Here is a 19,667-nt window from a genome sequence, read left to right as displayed (position 1 = left end):
CTCAGCACAAAGAAACCTCTGCTCAGTTCATTGTATGTGATGTGATCACTTTTACACAGCAGTGTTACAGAGACTGCGGTAGAGAAGCAGTTCTGATAATCCAGATGATTCCACTGTTTTTGTGTCTATAGTAGAATAAAAAAATGGGGCACATCATTATCATTTAGCATTCAGAACAGGCTAACATTGTGCATTAGCTGGTTTACTGCGATGCTTTCAGTGTTCATCGCTGCATTGCAAATGCTTCACTTGATAACTTCCTAATAAGTTGGACCTAAACTACTAGTCTCAAGGTTGCAAAAGAGTCCTGCAAGTCTGTGGTACGGTGAGATACCATGCTTTTTTCAGTGTGCATGCATTGGTAAACTGTATTTGCATGAATAGCACCACCTTTCAGATGGGATGTTACATGTGCAGACTTAAAAAAAAAAACATCTGTGACATAAGGTGTTAGAATAAGAATCCTTTGCTGCTGCAGCAGTTCTATTGGAAGTAAAATGATGTTCTGCCTTGCAGCAAAGGCACTTATCAGGATGCAGAAACCAGTCTACACAGCCCTGAATAACGGTACATAACAATTCCCTCGTTCATGCTTAATAGGTTTATCGGTATAAACCGCTATATACGGTATATCTTAAAAAACACTAGAGGCTTTTCTGACCAAATTGGTTTTCATTAGCTGAAACTCACGTTAACCGATCTTCACAGAACTGTTAAACTTTTCTTCATACAACATGTTCTGACTACAGTAATAATTTTTTTAATTTTTTTGCAAAAAAATCATCAGAAATGAGAAGAAAATAGCGTTGTCAATATTTCAATATTCAATCATGAATGAGGGAAAGCCTTCTCATGACACCCACATGGTGCAACTTATTTTAGCCAACTGGATTTTGGCACATTAATAACTTTGTAAAGTAACAACAGGAAAGAGGGTGTCATTCCACACAGAATGCATAATACAGGAAAAGAAAATAAAAGGGGCATATTATTTTTATTCCCCTTTTAAAATAGCAGTTGAAATAGAAAGGCAACCAAGTCAGTGAGTACTTGACTGAAAGTGTTTTGCATGTTAAAGGCTTTGGAGGCTTCCTCCAACAAGTGCAGATTCATGGTATTCTTATCTACTGCTCTTAGCTGGCACGTATTAAGGTAAATGATTTAGGACAGTTAACACTGAAGTCCTGGCTTTATTTAGTAGTACCCATCAGCTGAAAAAAGCCAAGCATTGGTGACCCACTCTAATTCATTTCCTTTTCATTTTAGCAACACATGATGAACAGGAATCTCTCACTGACCACTCTTGGTCCAATCCCACATGACGAATGCTTGCTCCTCTCATAGGCATCTCCAAAAACCTATACTGCATTTCTATAATCATGTATAATAATACTAATTGCTTACACTTATATAGTGCTTTTCTGGACACACCACTCAAAGCGCTTTACAGGTAACAGACTCCCCTTCACTGTGCAGCCCCACCTGGATGAATAATCACTGTTCTTATTATTGTCATTATTACTTCTGCTTTGCAGACATCAGGCCTGGTCTTTACACATTGAGAAAGGAGAAAGCGGAGAGGTGCTGGCTGTGCTCGGAGTCGGATGGCGGCGAGGCTGTGATGGTATTGTCCGTGAAGCAGGCCGTAGGCTCTGCAGTCCCGTGAGTGTCGGTATCCTGCCCTGTGCACAGAGCAGGAGGAGTGGCTTCTGTCCTGGAAGAGTCAGGGAAGCATGAAGGCTTGCCTCTTATTACAAGCTCCATGTCTGAAAAAAGAGACAGCTTACCGGAGGGAAGATCATCAAGATCCTCCACCACAGCTGATGCAGCCTCAGAAACACTGTCCCCTGCCGGCGTTCCCTGCCCAAACACACCGGTGTCTGAAGAGGCACATGCACCCAAGTGGCTGTCTTGGCAATGCTCTGGGTCTCTACCTGGTGGAACATTCTTGGCAATATTGACAGTGGGTTGGAAAAGTTCTGATCCACATCGTTGTACCTCTGTCTGCGTGCAATGGCTGTCCCATTCCGAGTCAGGAACTGAGGAGATGCTGTTTTGGTATCCGGAGGGTGATATTTCACCTTGGAGGGTAACATCTGGACTCCCTGGTGCCCTTTCTATGTTGGTTTCCCCACGTGATGTTGGCAAAAATAGGGTGTCCATTAGTTTGGAGGAGTCCTGCAGGGCTGCAGGGCCTGTGACTGCTGGGAAGGCACTGCCGTCACACCTTGATGCCCCCTGCTGGCCATGCATCAGCGCCTCAAACTGCCTGAGGAGCTGCAAGTGCACAGAACAGCAGTCACTTGTGGTACTCTTCAAATACAGGAACTCTTAGAAAATCTGAAACTATGGGTTACAGGGGAGGTTTTAGATCTGCTTCTTTACCTCTTAGCCCAACCAGTGCTCACCTTGGTGGCCTTATTGGCCACAGCCCCTGGTGGTCCATTGCTCAGCTGCACCAAGTGCTTCTGGGTAACCCCAAATACGTGGTCCAGTGAAAGTAGGTCAGATGACATCAGACACGCCACTGCACACAGAGCCCTCTGGAAGGACACAGAGAGAATGATTCACAACAACAAAAAATTCTCATTTATCCTTCGAAGTGATTCAATTTTTACGTTCACGTACTACTAGCTTTTGTAACTGGACTGGAGTGAAGCAAATAGGCCAATGGCGGTTGGCAGACATACTGCACCCCTCTTTACACCCTTCATATACATACAGCCTTTCACAGTTCTTCAAAGTCACAAGTTTCATCACATATATCTGAAATAACATAAGAGCATTTACAAATGAGAGGAAGTCTTTTAGAAGTTTGTAGCTTACTGATCCAGAGATCTCTTCCAGCTCAAATGAAGTCAGGGTATTGGCTTCAACAACATGGCTGGGTATCTTATTATCATTCAGTGTTGAACCAAAGTAGAAACCTCTGGTAGAAGCTTTACAATTCTAACTATGTTTTTTTTTTTAAGATTGGGATGAGGACTGGAAACACATAGCATAGGAGACAAAGACTGACCAGAACAATGTCTGGACACTTTATGATCTGTGCAGCTTTAACTAGTGCATAGAGCTTGTGCACTGCGACAAATTACGGGTGTCTTGAGGACACCTGAAACAAATGAGCAGGAAAGTCATGGGCCAGAAACAACAACGTACCATTTGGACAGTCTGTGTACAGCCCTGCAGCTTTCCACAGAGCAGCTCCACCACCGCTTCACAGTTCAGCGTGGCACACCTGCAGCAGGATTACCAAACAAGGGAACAGTAGTAACCGAAAGCAAAACAACAAAAACAAGAGACGCAACAAAATTGAGAGAGCGCAGCGAGGACCATACTCTTTAAGAAAGTGCTGCGTTTCCTCTCTGGATAGGAAGACCTTTGACCCCTCAGTCAATCTGTTGATAAGGATCATTTCCTGGGCACAGTCTCCCAAATGCATCACCTCCACCCTGAAAAGACACCCATCACAGTGTCGTAACAGCCTCAGCCATGACAACAGATCATCCACTTTAAAACACATCATTCTAAATCAACTTTCAACAGATCCTAAACAAATATGCGCTAAATATACACTAGGCTACTTAAGCCCAGGTCAGTGATAAGTCAATACTATCATGAGATGCGTGTGCTTTAATGTCTATAAAATAAAGAGATCGTATCTCTTACATGTCTTATAGAGGCTCTATTCTATATTCCAGATCTTACAAACATGTGCAAAAACAAGTATGAATTTCTGATGTGCCGAATGCACCCAAAGGCAATCTGAAGGCATGCGTCTGACTGCAATGAAAGATACCGTTCTGACAGATCCCCGCTCTCCCTGCTGGCTCCTGATTGGCTATCAGTCCCAGACTTGCTGCTGCTGCCCTGAGAGGCTCTGCTGCGATCTCCTTTCTCCTGAGAGGAATTCTGGGAACTGTGCCCACTGTCGCTCTCCTCCCAGCCCCCGCCAGGCTGGCCCGGACACCGCTGTGCTGATATGCAGAAGGAGAGGGGGGCTAATAGTTCATAAAACCAATCATCTGGCATTCATATCCCATCGTCTGTAAGAATATGGTTTGAGCATGCTCAGAAGATATCCCAGAGACCTGTTCCATCTTATAGCTAGGGTGACCCTTTGGGTTCCTAGGGCACGTTTTAACAAGTTGAATTTTAGAACTGTCCTTAAACTGGAAAAAATAATTTGCAAACTCAATATTATGCCTCTTCTGAAATACAAAAATTATTATTAATGCCAGTGTGCGGGAAATAATCCTGTAGTAGTGATCAGCCATTCACTAATCCTACCAATGATCAGACCTTGTGAGCAGCTGAAAATTGCTGCTGATTTGTCTGCAAGTGTCATTGTGGGTCTGGTTTTATAGTGAACAGCTGATGTGTGATACACATTTACCGTGCATGGGAATTGGGCACGGATTTTAATTTCAGCAAAGCAGAATGTTGAATTTACAAGTTAATTAATTTTCTGAATTGAAACACATCCCCTTTATTACCATAAAGCATAAAAATACTAATTATATATTCCAAATAAGATGTCAGAATATTTTTAGATATTTATATTAAGAATTAAACCACTGGCTTTGGGCTGGTTTACAAATTCGTATTGTTGTACAGCTAAGTCCTTTAGTGACAGTCCCTGAACAGCTGTTTTTGTAAAGCAAATGGCTTTGCCTCAGTTTACTTTTTGCTTTCCAATAACAGGAAACACAGATTCTGACAGGCTGGCTGCCCCCTCACCTCTAACCCCACGGACAGGCACACTGCAGGGACACGCTGGCACTGCCACCTCCACTACTGCAGAGGGCGCCACCACTGGCTGGTAGTTGTTCTCATGGAGACGGATGCCATTGTGTTCTGTTGGTGGCAGGACGGCGCTGACCACCACCTCCGCTGCCTTCTGTATTCTGTCCAGCAGAGTTCCACCTGTCAAGGGCACACAGGCACTCTGGTACACTCACATAATAATTTAATAATTCCTTACACTTATATAACGCTTTCCTGGACACTCCACTCAAAACGCTTTACAGGTAAAGGGGACTCCCCTCTCCACCACCACCAGTGTGCAGTCCCACCTGGATGATGTGACGGCAGCCATAGTGCGCCGGTCCGCTCACCACACACCAGCTCTCAGTGGGGAGGAGAACAGGGTGATGAAGCAGGTTCAGAGATGGGAATTATTAGGAGGCCATGATTGGTAAAAGCCAATATGAAATTTGGCCAGGATGCCGGGGTAACACCACTCCTCTTTTCGAGAAACACCCTGGGATTTTTAATGACCACAGAGAGTCATGACCTATGTTTTACATCTCATCGGAAGGACAGCACCTTTTTACAGTATAGTGTCCCCGTCACTATACTGGGGCATTAGGACCCACACAGACTCCCTGCTGGCCCCACTAACAGCTCTTCCAGCTGAAACCTTAAGTTTTTCCCAGGAGGTCTCCCATCCAGGTAGTGACCAGGCTCACAACTGCCGAGCTTCAGTGGGCTGCGCGCTGTGAGCTGCAGGGTGATATGGCTGCAAGGAGACGGGCCGACAACACCGGGCATACTTACTGGAGCCATGCCTCCCAGGACTGTACCCGAAGCCCTGCACCCCAGACCTCAGCCCCGAGTCTGAGCCCATTCCTGGAAAGGAAAGAAGCTATTATATTACAACCCAGGTGGACACTCAACATTCTATGTTTGTAATAAAAGCTTGTTTTAAGTATTAACTCCCACATCTGCAGAGCATTTTTATTAAAGGGGAACTGCAACACTCTTTTTATATTTCAGGGTTAGAAAGAATCTGCACTGATGAGTGCATTTTAAACCACAATAAATGTAAAATATACACATTAACTTGTAAAACCTCCAATTACATCCCAAAATAGACTACATTTCCAGGTATGTCCAGCGCCATGTTCTGAGACTCAGAACAAGGCAGCAAAACTCCCAATGATGTGATGTGGTCTTATTACATTGTAAAGAAGCAGCCTTGTGCATACATCTCTTTCAATCCAATAGAAATATTGCTCTTGATTTCGAGAGTTTTTTCAACAAATACTACTTGTTAACTCTGCTAACTCTGCATGCAGATCACATTGGAACACATCACATGTGACCCTTTATTCCTTTTTTCCTTTTATTAAATTGTACGATGTTAGTTTGCCCAGAGGGGTTGGGCAGCCAGTTGACCTTGGACCCCTAGAGGTTTCTTTTCTCCTTCCTAAGGAGTTTTTCGTTCCTCTCCTCCATTGTCTGCTGGTCTTTTCTGTTCTGTATTCACAACATGTATGGTCACTTGCTTTGTTAAGCGCCTTGGGGCAACCTTGTTGTGAAAGGCGCTTTATAAAAATAAATTGAATTGCGGTGAAATGTCTGCTGCACAACCTGTATTTATTCACTCGTACATCACATTACATTAGTCAGTGCAGTGACTAGTGAGCAGGAAGGACCGCTTCACATCTCAGTGCATTAGTCAGTACAAGGACTAGTGAGCAGGAAGGACCGCTTCACATTGCGATTCAAGGGAACTCCATTACGAGTTTGACACGACATGGCGACTTACAGTACTTTCACAAAGTTCATGATTTTAATGATTTAATTCAAAATTTGTTAAATTTTTCTATAACCTCAATTAATTTATTTTGTTTCTGAGATTTAACAATCAATCTAAGAAATTGAGACTGAAGTCCCGATATTGCAATAGTCCCAATACTGCAGTCCCACTACATGCAACCATTATGACTCATCGTGAAACACACTAAGGAGCAGTGGTGTATGGAGAGTGTGTAAAGGAGGGAACATTTTGCATTGGCACTAATGATGACAAGGCCTCTCTGCCTATTTTTCAGGATGTTCCCACATAGCTCTTGTCTAGAACACTGTGAATTGCCCATTTTTCAGCAGTAAGACCATCTGAATCAAACTCTTATTTAGGATTGAATTCTGTCCCACTGAAAAGCTGTGTTGCAGGTTTTAAGGTAAGTGGCAGACATATATGCCTGAATACTGCAGAAACCTACATGCAGACATCTACTCACCCAAACTAGGTGTAGCAGCTTTGCAGGGGGATAAGGTGGGTTGGGGAGAGACTGTATCAGCGAACAAGACACTGGCCAACTCCTGAAAATGGACAGACGGGATGAGATACGGCAAGACAGATTAACTGTGTGAGAGAATCAGAAGATCCAAATGGCACTAGATGTGGATGCTATGAAACTGCTTTAAGCGCTTCTGCTCCTGTTGTGCGGTTTATTTTGAATGTGACGCCACCAGGACAATCCTTTAGCTCATAAATAAATTCTGTTAAATGCCGCAGCTGAAACATCTTTAATAGCGGAGGAGGACACACACGCAAGCACTCACCTGCGCTGCCATCCGCACCCTCTGGTAAAAAACATTGCCATGGATGGGATCTGGGGGACCGCTGAAAACTGACAGACACACAACACTGAGCCGGCAGTACACACAGCGCAGAGAGCAACAAATACAGGCTGCAGCAGGGCTCTCAAAATCAGCTCCCAGTCATGCATCTTCTGCTGTTTGTCCCACTCGATTCCCACTTACTGCACACTGTAGTTAATATAATTAGTAATTCACTGCATAATTGTAATACTGCCAACCAGGTTCTGAGGTTTTTTACAGGTACAGTACAATGATGTTAACAATGATGTCGTTTAAGTGACTGGCCAGACTGAAACAAAAATAAGAAGACACTAGGCCCTTCGGGGTTTAGTTTAAGACTTCTGGTGTACTGTAAATAACATGTCATATCCCTGTATACAAGATCTCATAATTTGATAATAAAGGACAGTATGATCTTAGTTGGCAAGCCCATAAAGAGAGCTGCAGTGAAAGCAGATTACCCTCCAGACTCCAGATAATTTGCATTGGTATGAGGGGTTCTGCTGAACATCAGACGAGCTGAGGCTTACCAGTCGCTTCCTGGACAAAGGTGATGTTCCGGCGGAGCTCTGTGACCAGGTGAGGTGAGGCATTGCTGCAGAGGTGAAGAAGGATCTTGAGGACCTGGGAGAGGAGAAGGGTTTCAACACAGAGCCCAGCAGTATCCTGCTATGGATCTTGCCACCTCTCTTGCATTTTTGTTTCTTGCCTTTCGTTTCTGTAACCATTCTTGAGCGCTCCAGAGCTCTCCGAGCTGCCACATTCGACAGCCACAGCAACAACCCTGCATCCAGCACACTCGTTTCCTTCTCCAAGTCACAATGCGAGTCACAAAACTGCACCATAGAGGAAGAACATTCCTCTGTGTTCTTCTATGTTCTTAAACTCCACTTAAGCACTGTCAGGAAAACAACTACATTGTAAATTGTTGTAACCTAAGGCTATCTGGTGTTTGGCCTACATAAATCGGATAAAAGAATAGAAGAGACAACACATCGGTTGACAGGTGCCCTGCTTTCATGACATCAGAGCACGGGAGCAGCCCTGACCCCCTGTCTGCCCTCCTTCGGAGCCCCTCTCACCTTCAGTTTAACATGACAGGAGTCCACCTGCAGCCGTTCCAGCAGGTACTCCAGCAGACACTGGCTGCAGCCCACAGACTCACGGGAAAAATCTGGGGTTCCATTCAAGTTAAAAGATACAACTCTCCTGTTGACTGGTTCACTTAGTTCACACTGAGCACCTCCTGCCAAGGACTACAATACAGTTCTATGTGGTAACAGTGGAGGTTCCTTCTGTGGGTTTTCAGAGAAGTAAAAGGTTAGTTGTGCATCACAAGAAAATAATACTAAATCTTTCATGAGTTAATTGTTAGACATAACTGGTGACGTGATGACTACCACAAAAATACTGATTTTTTTAAAAAGGCACTTATTGATGGCATATAAATAGAGTCCTTAAAGATTATGGAGGCAGTGGACAAAGGATACTTCCAATCTCCTCAAAAAGATAGCCAGGACATGGAGTTTCATCATCTGCAGTGGCTTTCATCAGCGTGGGCACCTAAGGGAGGAAAAATTGAAGATGATTGAAAATCTTTCCACTTGGAATTTACAACTGCAGTCCAGGATTTAATCTAGAGGTGCTGACACTTGCAAAAATACTCAAAATGAAAAATGTCTTTATTCCTTCAGCAAAGGTAACCAACTTTACCTACACAGTCCTGCAGTTGAATCACCTCATTGTTTGCCTTCTAAGTAATCCCCCAAAATTAAAAGATACCTTTTAAACATACACATCGGCACAAATACAGCCACTCGCCTAGTTCTTAGGATTTTAGCTGAAACGGCAACACTTAGCCATCGTTAATAAAGAAAACGTTTCTATGATGCCATAGTTCTATTTAAGCACTCAAGTTTTGCTAAGAGTATATGTAGTAATCATATACATAGATTAAAATATGTAAACGCAGTGCGAGCACCACCTCGCCAGCTCTCGGTGCCAAGCCCTGCTTCAAACAGAAAGTCATTAACAAGTGGAATATATGAATCCTCCAAGCATACTGTTAGACACCTGTTAAAGCCTTTGTCGTACTAATTTAAGTCGGTTACGACTAGAAGGAGTTATTTACTTGGAAGTTGGAACAACCCCCGATCTTAAACTGTAGTTTCAATTCGGAGAAGTAAAAAGCACACAAAATTGCAGTCTACCCCTGCGTCGACAGCGCATCCTGCCAGGTGCGGCTGTGTTTTTTCTTTCGAACCCGGAGTTAGAATGACAAAGTATACTTTCTAATCATAAAAGAATCATGGTCGGATAAATAATTTTATCTTAAAAACACTACGTTTCAGTGACTGCACCTACTTTCGGAAGGAAAGCGAGTCTCTCCATAAAGGTTGCCATGATTCCGCACTGTCAAAGTTCCAGCTGATCCTCCATAACAGTGAGAGGCGGGGCCAGTGTCGGGCTGTAGCCAACCGCAACGTGAAGACCGACACCTCCTTTGCTCTTATTGGTTCCTTCTTAGACTTGGCTGCGTGTTCCTTCCAATGAAGGGACGGCTAAGAACTTCCGGGTGCTAATTTGATTGACATGGGTTTCCACCAACCAAAAACCTCAAGCAGACATCATTGGTCAATTGGAACAAACTCAGGGTATTGAGGTCAAGGGTAAGCAAGATGGCTGTGTTCAGAGAACACAGAGAATATAGGACATAACAGATGTTTTAAAAGACGTTATTTTGTACAGATAAGTGTGTAATTAAAATTATTTTGTAAAATATTTATATTACTTAGTTAGAAAATTACATTATAACAGCCTGGTCTTTCCTTAAGGGTTTTGATATTAACCCTTCAGTGTTACTCCAGCTCCAGTCAGTTATATCCCAGTTAGCATGTCGGCAAAAAACGTTTGGACTCGCAGCCGGGACAGGATGAGACGGTTCCCGGAACTGCTGGCTCAGTGTTCCTCGGAGGTTAGTGGTTATTCTCCATCTGTAGAGACCATTGGGGACTATTCTGGAGACTCAGTGGCTTGGGAAAACCAAGCGTAAATGTCTGTAATTATTCGTAAAAAAATAGAATGTATTTTGTATTCTTGCAGGCAGCAGCTTATGGGAGATGTGTGTCTGCCGCGACGCTTGGCAAACAGGACTTGAGGAAGGGTCACTGCGGTAGGGAGTTTGAAGCGCTGAAGAGGTGTTGTGTGGCTGCAGTAAGTCGGCCGGCTCGCTGCCCGTCTCTACCGACCAGAGCTGCAGTGAATATAAGATAAGATCACTTTATTAGCCCTATACAATTTCTTGCATTAGGAATTTGTCTTTTTGCATACCCCAGCTTGCTCTCCATGAGAGACACAGACAGGGAGAGAGAAGCCTGGGGTCAGAGTGCAGGGTCCATTTTTACGGCGCCCCCGGAACAGTTGGGGTTAAGGGCCTTGCTCTGGGGCCCAACAGATTAGGATTCCTCTGCCTTTGGACCGGAAAACTTCCAGCCACAGGTGCAGATGCTTAGCCACAGAGCCACCGCTCCGCCCCAAATTAATACAGACTCACGGCTGGTTTTAACGGGCTTCATCACATCCCTTGACATGAGCTTTTATCGCTTTTCCGCAGTGCATGCTCACACACAATGTTTTCTAACAGTAAGGCAAAAGTAAGGGGTCCTTTTGTCCACAGTGGATTTATTTTTGGGAAAAGCAATTCTGTGCTTAGTTACTCTTAGAGCATCTTTGAACTGAGATACAAGGAGTAACAAAGACAAAGCTGGAGCTAGAACTATGACCAGGTCACTTACAGCCTGGTCTGCCTTCATGCTAGTAAAGCAGTTGGGTATACAGGCTGTCGTCCTTCCTGATGTGGGAGAGCTCATGGTAGTTACAACTGTGTGTTATTAATGATGCTTATTCGTTGCTTAAACTGCGAGGTGTACATTTTTTCCAGCTACAGCAGGGGCTGAGAAGTATACATTTGTAACAACCTGTTGATTTCCAGTCGTGCTGCCAGACAAGTCCTCCCATACAGGTGAAGAACAGCTGAAGGAAAGTCTGTTGCAGAGGAAAGACGTCCGCCAGGATGTCGCAGATTCGTGTCTTTATAGTGCCGTATCAGCAGTTGTCAGTTTTACTGCAGGAAGGGAGTGGAAACTAGTCATAGCCTGCAGAACAGAGAAAGCCACCTCAAATAGTTATTGGTGTAAAAGCTTGTGCATGATTTGGCATGGTTCCTGCTTTGGCAACATTGTAATTTATAGGTTGTGTGAATAAATCTCCATAAATTGAAATGAATTCTGCCTCTCTCTCCTTTCCTTGCAGGCCAAGAGAAATGTAAAATAGGACAGTCCTCCCACTGTGACGTGTGAAGACATGGAGGAAGAACTTGTTTTCTTCAACTGAAGCAAAGCCAAATTGGTCTCGATCCTCGAGTCAAACGCATTAGACATCAGGCTTCATCACACAGTGCCAAACAGCCTAGATTATACCACTGACAGAAATACCCTGAACTCTAAGTTAATCCAAGTTTATCTGAACATCATCAGTTACTTGTACAAGCAAGCTACTTATTTTACATTGAACTGCAGCATGTGGAATAAAGTTGAGTAAAGCTAGTTTTGGGTTTATGAATTTAAAATCCTTAAATTAAGGATTCTATAACCTTTATACTGTTCATTTTATTGGCATACCTGTGGAAGCAGGACATATAGGAATTGTAGAAAAATGTCTCATCTGGTTGTTGGAGCAGATTTTTTAAAAACAATTTGACAAATGGGTCCTTTAGATCTGTAATGCTATCCAGTATGTAAGAAAATGATTTGGTGACAAAATGCAGAAATTCTAAAGAATGCAAAATGAGATACAAACTGCTTGTGAAATAAGAGATGAAAGTTAAGTTCATTAGTGTAAAAGATGACCCTGTCCTGCCACTAAAATTAAAGAATTTAAGCACGTTAATAGATCACACATGGCTGAACCTGCCATAAACCCCGTGTCCTCATTATGAGGTCCCTGGATCCTGCATTTAAAACAAATGCACTCCTCATTAGCAAGATGTAAATAGCTAAAAGGCAGTAAAACCTGCCACTAATGATTCAGCTTCACTGTGCTACTCAAGCAGGTTGGCAATTAGAAGCAGGTTGTTAATGCAGGAATTTTCTGCGAGACCAAAAGGTTTGCTTTTGAAATGCTGCACCTTGGCAGTATCTTGGTTCTCTCTTACAAGTCTGGGTTTTCAGCCCAGAGTTCTCATTACAATTTTCCAAGTCATGTTTTCTTTTCCAAAACCTTACTTGTACAAGTTGCACATAGTAACAAAGGGTAGCTTTTGGTGTTCTGTGAAATGTTCCAATAGTCTAAACACCAGTGCTGGCATAAATCTTCAAATGGACATGATATAGAATTGTGGCCCAGACCAAAATTAAGTTCTCTCTACAGGCCATAGGTTTTCTGAAAAAAACTGTCTATACAGCTGCAGAGTCATTAAGGGTGTTTATTAAAACAGGTACTGCTGGTTTGGTTCTTGTGATTTAAAATGAACTTGCCTCAGACAAGGTTGTAATGTGGTCCTGTTGAAATACTGAACTTCAAATCAAAATGTGTTGTAATTTAATTGATAACCTGATTTTGTAACAAAGTGGAAAAAACTTCAGGACATCCAAGAGAGAGACCATATTGAAAGTGATTTTCAAAATATTTATTGTAAATTAAATCAGTTTTTGAAAGGCTTTTTTGCAACAAAAAAACAGAAGCCTTATGACAATCAATGAATTGGTTTAGAAATTCAGTACAAACAGTACATCTAATCTTCCAACATTTTAAAAAGCCCAGATATTTTGAGTTTTACTGTAACTTTTCTTGCGCAGTTGGTTTTATCAATTTAGCATGCAAACCTTATTAATTTTTCACCCCAGCTACTTATCAAAAAAAGCATTTGCAAGCTTCACAAAGTAATCTCTATTGCATGTGTTGCAAGAAAGGACTGCTTTTGCCTTTTTTTGCACTACTTATTTTCTATTTTGCATGGTGCCTGGAGGGTGACAGTCAAAAACCCAAATCAGAGGGTTTGAGAGCAGGGCTGTTCAGTCCAGGGAATTTCATATGTACCAACCTAAGCCTTTTACATAAAAACATAATGCACTGTGGTATCGGAAATACAAGATTTACATTATATTATACAAGATATTGGAGCATTTAGCAAGTCAACATGGGTACAGAGGTAGTGAGCTTGAGTTTCATCTAGGTAAAAGTTAAAGCAAACATAAGTTATACCCCTTACATTATTACACACTGTTACTGCCATCTGTGACTGGGAGTCCCCAGCACACAACTGGCAGAAATGTAGCTCCTGGGACAGGCCGCTCCTCCCATCGGCACTAGCTCTCTCTCTCCTGTAAGGCACCGTGGTGCTTGCACCGTGCCAAAAGACAAGTGGCTCTAATGAACACGGTGTGGAGGAGCATGTCAGCTGTCATGTCAACACCAAAGTGGTCGTGAATACTTATGTTCACAAAATACAAATAAAATATTTGCCACTGTTATGTTTAGTTTACTGTTAATCTGGTGACTTTGGTATGCATTAGGAACAATGCTGAACACTTGAAATCCAATTACTTCTAGTCCCGTCTTTCATTGGTAGTTTAGATGTGAAATCGCATCTCAAGACAGTTGATGGTCCACAGGAATCTCATCTTCTCCAAAGCAGGCAGAGCCCTAGTAAATAGTTTTATGTATATTAAAGGATTGCCTTGTTATACTTGAACCTTAGGCAACTTAATAATAACTTAATAATTTAGTACTGTCCTTGTGATGCACTATTCAGATTTTAAAAATATAAATCTGTGGAAGTAGCGCAACTATTTTGTTTTTTGCACCAATAAACAGTTGGAAGAGTTTGGCTTGGAGTTTAGCAGTGTCACAGCACAATCCCAGAATTTTTCAAAATGAGACAACCACATGACTGATTTTACAGATGGAAAAACTAGAAGTTTTTTTGGAACAAAAATCAGTTCAGAAAGATCCCTGAAAAAATGCTAACTTTAACACTTGGCTTTAAAGTTCTAGCCATACAACACCAAACAACATTCTGCACATTGTATTTCAAGCCTGTATACCAAATTGCTGGTAGACAAATTTACTGCTGTTTTGTGACAGAGGCACAAAACAGTAAGTACACCTGTGACAGGTTCATTGATAACTCTTCAAACATGGATGGAACACAACATACACTACATTAAACACAATTCTGCAGTACATTGTAACGACAATAAGGCACTAAAGATCAACAACATTCAGGACAAGGGTCTGGAATGTTATGTAAGAGTGTGAACAGTGTACGTTGATGAACTGCACTGATCTCAGGTCTCATCTTCGTGGCAGCACAAAATGTCTGCTCATTCCAGGCCTGTGAAAAACAGCAAAAACTGTCTGGTTACAAAGAGTAGAACAGTTTCTGTGCTGTTTTTTCAAACCCAGATCAGAAAAGGGGAAAGAAAAAGTGGTGTATTTAGGCAGCAAATTCAGGAGCTAACACACACCTGCTTACTTTTGCACAAAAGCAATATGAACTTGACTGTTTTTGCCACCAACTCAAAATCAGACCAATACTTCAGAGGAGCAAAAAAAAAAGTATACTTCACAGTCAAGCAAACTGTACCTTCTTCAAATGTTCACTGACAAAACTTCAATCTAGATGCAAGCAGAATACCTTACACAAATGCATGCATTTGAATGAGTTTTGGGATTTTCATTAAGATTGCACTGAATGGGACTACAATCCATAAAATTCCATCAAAACAAATGCAAACGCACAAACACTTCCCAAGAAGTCAAGCCTATGGAAAAAGAGGCATGAAATGGACATTAAGAGCGTCAACAATCAGATCCAAGGCTAAACAAACTTCTATTCCCAAACAAGCAGTTTTTAGCCTGTAATACAGGCATCTTTATCTCCATTCCCGCAGAGAGAGTCCAGCAGTTTTTATAGATAACCAACAAATCATCAGTTTCTAAAGACTCAAAATAATTCCTTTGTGAGCAATGACAAGCAATTTGTTAAATTGGAAATTTACCAGACCAGATTTCCTTTATTTGAGCATATTACTTGTTTGATTGATTTGATTCATAACTTACATCTTGAGCCAATCTTTAAAAACGGGTGATTCTGGGTGAACTCTAAGACCTGGTTGGGGACTGGTGGTCTCCAGGACAAGGGTTGGAGACCCTTGTTCTAAAGGAACCGGTATAATCAAGTACAATCGACCTAGCTTTCCCCCTTGGATAAACAACAAGACATCCAAATTAAACTGGAAAAATAAAAACTTGATTCGCTTAGGTTAACCGATAAGTACATTGCCATGCATATCTACCTTTTTGCCTTTGTATTGGTCACGGTAAAAGAAAATGGAATGTAAAGTTACAGATTTCATATGGATGATCCTATCCTCTACGTATATTCTACTTCTCTATTAAAAGCCATGCTCAAACATACATACCCACACATTTCAAGAAAGGCCTTTGGAGATGAAGAGATTTTAAAAGCCCTTTCAGGCTGATTTGATAATATGGACTGATCTAGTGCGGCCGAGGAACCTCCAATTAATATATGGCCACTTTGGTTTTATCGTTTATTTTGTACACATTTCCCTTCCTTGCATTCACAGTTAATTCAGGACGGAAGATATCGTTTCTAAGATTGACAGCTTTTTTGGAAAAATAAGATGCCCAGTAACCCTGCCTACTGAAGGTGTGGTACCCGGCGATGTGGCGTTGAACTGAGCCAGAGGTTGTTTCCCCAAGCGGGGCTCTGACTGAATGTCTTGGTGACTATACAATAAGGGCTCTTGCAGAGAACACTGTTGGCAATTCACTTTCACTGAACTGTCATTAGCACCTTTTCTGACTAATGGACACAAGACGCCTGCTGACTTCAAAGAACTCCAAATAATTTAGACATGAGTCAACGCCTGGCTTTCTCAGGTTAAAAGGTATTTTATGAAAACAGTCCACTGCTGCTGATGGCAGTGGATTCAAGTCAGCTCCACTGAGGTTTTGTAGGATTTGCTTGGAACAGGGCGGATTTCACAGACCCAGCACTGACGAGCAGTTTGAAACATGCTTTGTAAGTGGGGGGGGGAGGGAAATGTCACAAAGCCATTTGGAATGTTATTTTAGTCTCTCAACTGGGAGAAAGTTCGTAGTTAATGGTTTGCAACATTTATGGTTTCACAAAAGAAAAACAAAAAGCCGCACCCACTGTGCTCCACATTAGCACATTCCCAAGACATCATCACTTTTTCTCCATTTTCTCCAAGGAAAATAAATCTGGTAGTAAATGTAACATTTGCTGAAATTTTCTCCCCACTTTACTGTATTTTGGGGAAAATTGTCTAGACAGTACATTTTTAACTGTAGCAAAAGGCTCCATACAGGAGCCTGCTGGCAGTCTTCTTACACTGTCATCTGACAGCTGTCATCACAGTGGCACAGAAACTGATGACAGGCATCGAAGTAACAACCGAGACTCCACTGCAATGTGTTCAGTGTACAAGTCTTGATCTTTTTAAGTTCCAAGTCAGTTTTTAATCTTTAAGATTGTGCTGAGCTTTGTTTTGCTAGGGAAACGTTCCTGTTGTCTCATGGAACCCCGCATTTTAACCCGAACACCCCTGTCATCCCAAACTGCAGACTTGTCCGCGACGTGGAATGTCTTACTGCTGTACATTCAAATAATCCATACCGTGAACAAAAATAAGGGAGGGATGGGATGGGAGTTCCTGTCTCTTCTGTCTGGGTTTAGCCAGTTAAATGGTCTAAAACGGTTTCAATTTGGCAATGCATCCTCCCACAGCAAACCATGCTGAACACTCTAAGGTTCAAAGCTTGTCTTGATCTTTGTACAACATTTTAGCTGTGGACATGAGCTTCAGATGTTAAGAAGGCAGCAGCCAATACAAAAGAAAAGCAGAACACAGCCAGCTGCAGCTCAAGCTCAAGCCCTTGGAGCTTCAGGGCGATGAAAAGCTTGGGCTCTCAGTCCTTCAAGTCATGGGTTCTGAATGGGCAGAGCCGCCTCCACGTTGTGCGCAGGGGGGTGAGGAGGGAGGCAGGGGCCTAGTTCTGGGACGGGCGCTGAATGTGTTATTTCTCCTGTTGGGACTGGGGTTCCTGTTTGATCTGGCGGGAGTGAACCAGCGACCCCCCGAGCAGCTGGCCCTCGAGAGCGGCGTGCAGGTCCGACCCCCCCAGCTCCAGCAGGGGCTCCAGCCCCGGGACCCCGCCCCCGCCCAGCTCCCGCCTCCTCCTCTTGAGATCCATTCCCCCCGGGTCTCTGGGCGGATTCCCCTTGGGCTCCGTGTCCCGTGGCTGCTTCTGCTCCAAGATCTTGTCTTTGCCGAGCGGCTGCTCTTCCTCCATTGCCGCTGCCCCTTCTTCCTCTTCCTCTGCAGTCAGCTGCCGTACCTCTGGCCTCTGCAGTGTGTCTTGCTTTAGGTCCCTTCCACCCTTCTTCAGAGATTCCTGCTCGGCCGCTGCTCTGGCCTTCACCTCCTCTACGGCCTGTTGGGCATCTCTGGCACGCTGCATCTCTCCTTCCTTGTCTTCCTCCTTCTCCATCTCCTTCTCCTTGTCCCCTTCATTGGCCTCTCTGCGTTTCACTGCCACCTCTGCCTGCTCTGCTCTCTTCTCTGACTGCTTCTCTCCTTCTCCAGCCAGCTGTTCATGGTGGGGTTTGGGCTGAGCCTGCTCTACTGCTGGAGGCTTCTTCTGACCCAGGGGTACTCCTCTGGCTCCAACTTCCTTCTGCACAACCACTGCCACCCCAACCTTCACGTCAGGCTTTGCCTCATCAAATCGGTGCCCAGCTTCTCCCTCCCTTGGCTGCTGCTGGTGAGCCTTCACAGGCTGGTTCTCCTGCCCCCAGTTTGGTTTCAGCGGCTTGGCTGCAGCATCCGGAAGCACCTCCTTGCGCTGCTCTTCCTTGTTCGTCCCATCTTTAGGGCCGCTGTGGTCCCCCTCCTCCGCGTTCCGTCCTGGGTGATGAGGGGCATCCTCTTGGGCCGGCTTGTGGTGGGACGCCACGCCACCCGCATGCTCCCTGTTGTCAGAACCCCCTTCACGCTGGTCAGTGTCCAGCGCTGCGCCCCTTCCTGCCCCCACTGGGCCATCTACTGCCAGGCCCTGAGGGTTTTGACCCTCGGGTTCGGGCTTCTCAGCCAGCTGCTCTCCTGGTGGTGCATGGGCCTCTGGGTGCCCCTCTGGAGAGACAGAGCAGGTTATACAGTTTACTGCAACAATATTAAACTCCTACATACGATCCTAAATGTTTAGAATTTCTAAAGGTATTTTTTCCACAGCTCTGCACAATTACAATTCACTGTTACTAAACCAACATGATATTTCAGCCACCTGAACCAACAAAGGTATTTCAGTAGTGTCACGAGATTGTAGTTTTTCATTGCTAGCTAAAGAGCATACTATACATGGCACCTCATACTGCAACAGAAACATTAAAAATAACTATGGAAAACTATTCATATTTAAGTCTTCAAACATTGCTACATTATTACTCAACAGGATATACAAAACACATTTATACAAACATGGAGTGTGGGGTGTCTCTGTGGTGAAGAGCCATTTTAACCTCATTAAAAAAACCATGAATGCCAGAGGGTATATTTCATCCTCCATCTAAACATAATGACGATAAACAAGAACTGCAATTCATTATGGCTCAGGCATTTCTAATTAAATACAGTAAATTAAATTAAAGACACAGGCATGTGCCCAGTAGCTTAAAAAATGTGGAATGAGAAATAGCTGCTTTAGAAACTAAAGCGTTGTAGTCGGTTATAAAAGTATGTGAGTAAATGAAACTAAATCGCTGTTCTGTTGAAAGGAAAGTTCATTTACATCACTTCTGAAAACCCAGATGATTAGCATGTTTTGGCAGGATGTTGCAAAGTAATACAAGGAATGACTGTGTAATTATTCTTAACACTTCTCAAAGAGAATAAACACCCAAAAAATAATTTCCTGAATTCTGTTTATGAGGAAGTCAGTAATGTCTGACAGCCACTTAGGTCATAAGGGAATAAAATCCTAAATGCATGATTTTGCAGGTCAAATTTCTCCACTTCTCCAGCTGTAGTGCTGTGTAGAGGGGTTGCTGGTGTGTAATGACTACCCAGGTGGGGGCTGCACTTCAGTGGTTGGTATCTATGTAGAACACTTTGAGAACCTTTGGGATAAATGCAAGGAATTCATTTATAAAAAGAGGAAATATCAGG

The 19,667-nt window shown here is 43.2% G+C and overlaps 3 protein-coding genes across 8 annotated transcripts in view; 1 reads left to right on the top strand and 2 right to left on the bottom strand.

Annotated features, from left to right (window-relative positions):
• Positions 1-1,170: 1,170 nt before the first annotated feature.
• On the bottom strand, positions 1,171-9,846 carry tepsin (TEPSIN adaptor related protein complex 4 accessory protein). Of its 2 annotated transcripts, XM_088927231.1 has the most exons (13): positions 9,757-9,846; positions 8,883-8,955; positions 8,475-8,566; positions 7,923-8,016; positions 7,354-7,421; positions 7,029-7,110; positions 5,560-5,631; positions 4,741-4,926; positions 3,800-3,977; positions 3,339-3,452; positions 3,160-3,238; positions 2,409-2,543; positions 1,171-2,277 (listed from the first exon to the last, which is right to left on the bottom strand). In XM_088927231.1, exons 1-13 carry the CDS (start codon positions 9,793-9,795, stop codon positions 1,552-1,554), a joined length of 1,938 nt encoding a protein of 645 aa, XP_088783357.1. In that variant the 5' UTR covers positions 9,796-9,846; the 3' UTR covers positions 1,171-1,551. The 2 variants fall into 2 exon arrangements, with proteins under 2 accessions (XP_088783357.1, XP_088783358.1); XM_088927232.1 differs by lacking the exons at positions 7,354-7,421; positions 8,883-8,955; positions 9,757-9,846.
• A 202-nt stretch (positions 9,847-10,048) lies between these two features.
• On the top strand, positions 10,049-13,920 carry ndufaf8 (NADH:ubiquinone oxidoreductase complex assembly factor 8). Of its 2 annotated transcripts, XM_088926844.1 has the most exons (4): positions 10,049-10,366; positions 10,495-10,605; positions 10,728-10,890; positions 11,704-11,995. In XM_088926844.1, the coding sequence occupies exons 1-4, from the start codon at positions 10,286-10,288 to the stop codon at positions 11,748-11,750; spliced, it is 402 nt and encodes a 133-aa protein (XP_088782970.1). In that variant the 5' UTR covers positions 10,049-10,285; the 3' UTR covers positions 11,751-11,995. The 2 variants fall into 2 exon arrangements, with proteins under 2 accessions (XP_088782970.1, XP_088782971.1); XM_088926845.1 differs by lacking the exon at positions 10,728-10,890 and having other exon boundaries at positions 11,704-13,920.
• Positions 13,064-19,667, bottom strand: part of slc38a10 (solute carrier family 38 member 10) — a 35,494-nt gene continuing 28,890 nt past the window's right edge. For all 4 annotated transcript variants that reach the window (XM_088926841.1, XM_088926840.1, XM_088926842.1 and 1 more), the window contains one exon: positions 13,064-18,635. In XM_088926841.1, the coding sequence (XP_088782967.1) occupies positions 17,521-18,635 (1,115 nt within the window). In that variant the 3' untranslated portion in view covers positions 13,064-17,520. The remainder of the gene's footprint in view (positions 18,636-19,667) is intronic.

Source organism: Atractosteus spatula, chromosome 11 (assembly GCF_055471065.1).
Source record: "Atractosteus spatula isolate fAtrSpa1 chromosome 11, fAtrSpa1.hap1, whole genome shotgun sequence".
NCBI lineage: Eukaryota > Metazoa > Chordata > Actinopteri > Semionotiformes > Lepisosteidae > Atractosteus > Atractosteus spatula.
Note: the sequence above shows the minus strand (reverse complement) of the source record. Positions and strands in the feature narration are given on the sequence as shown.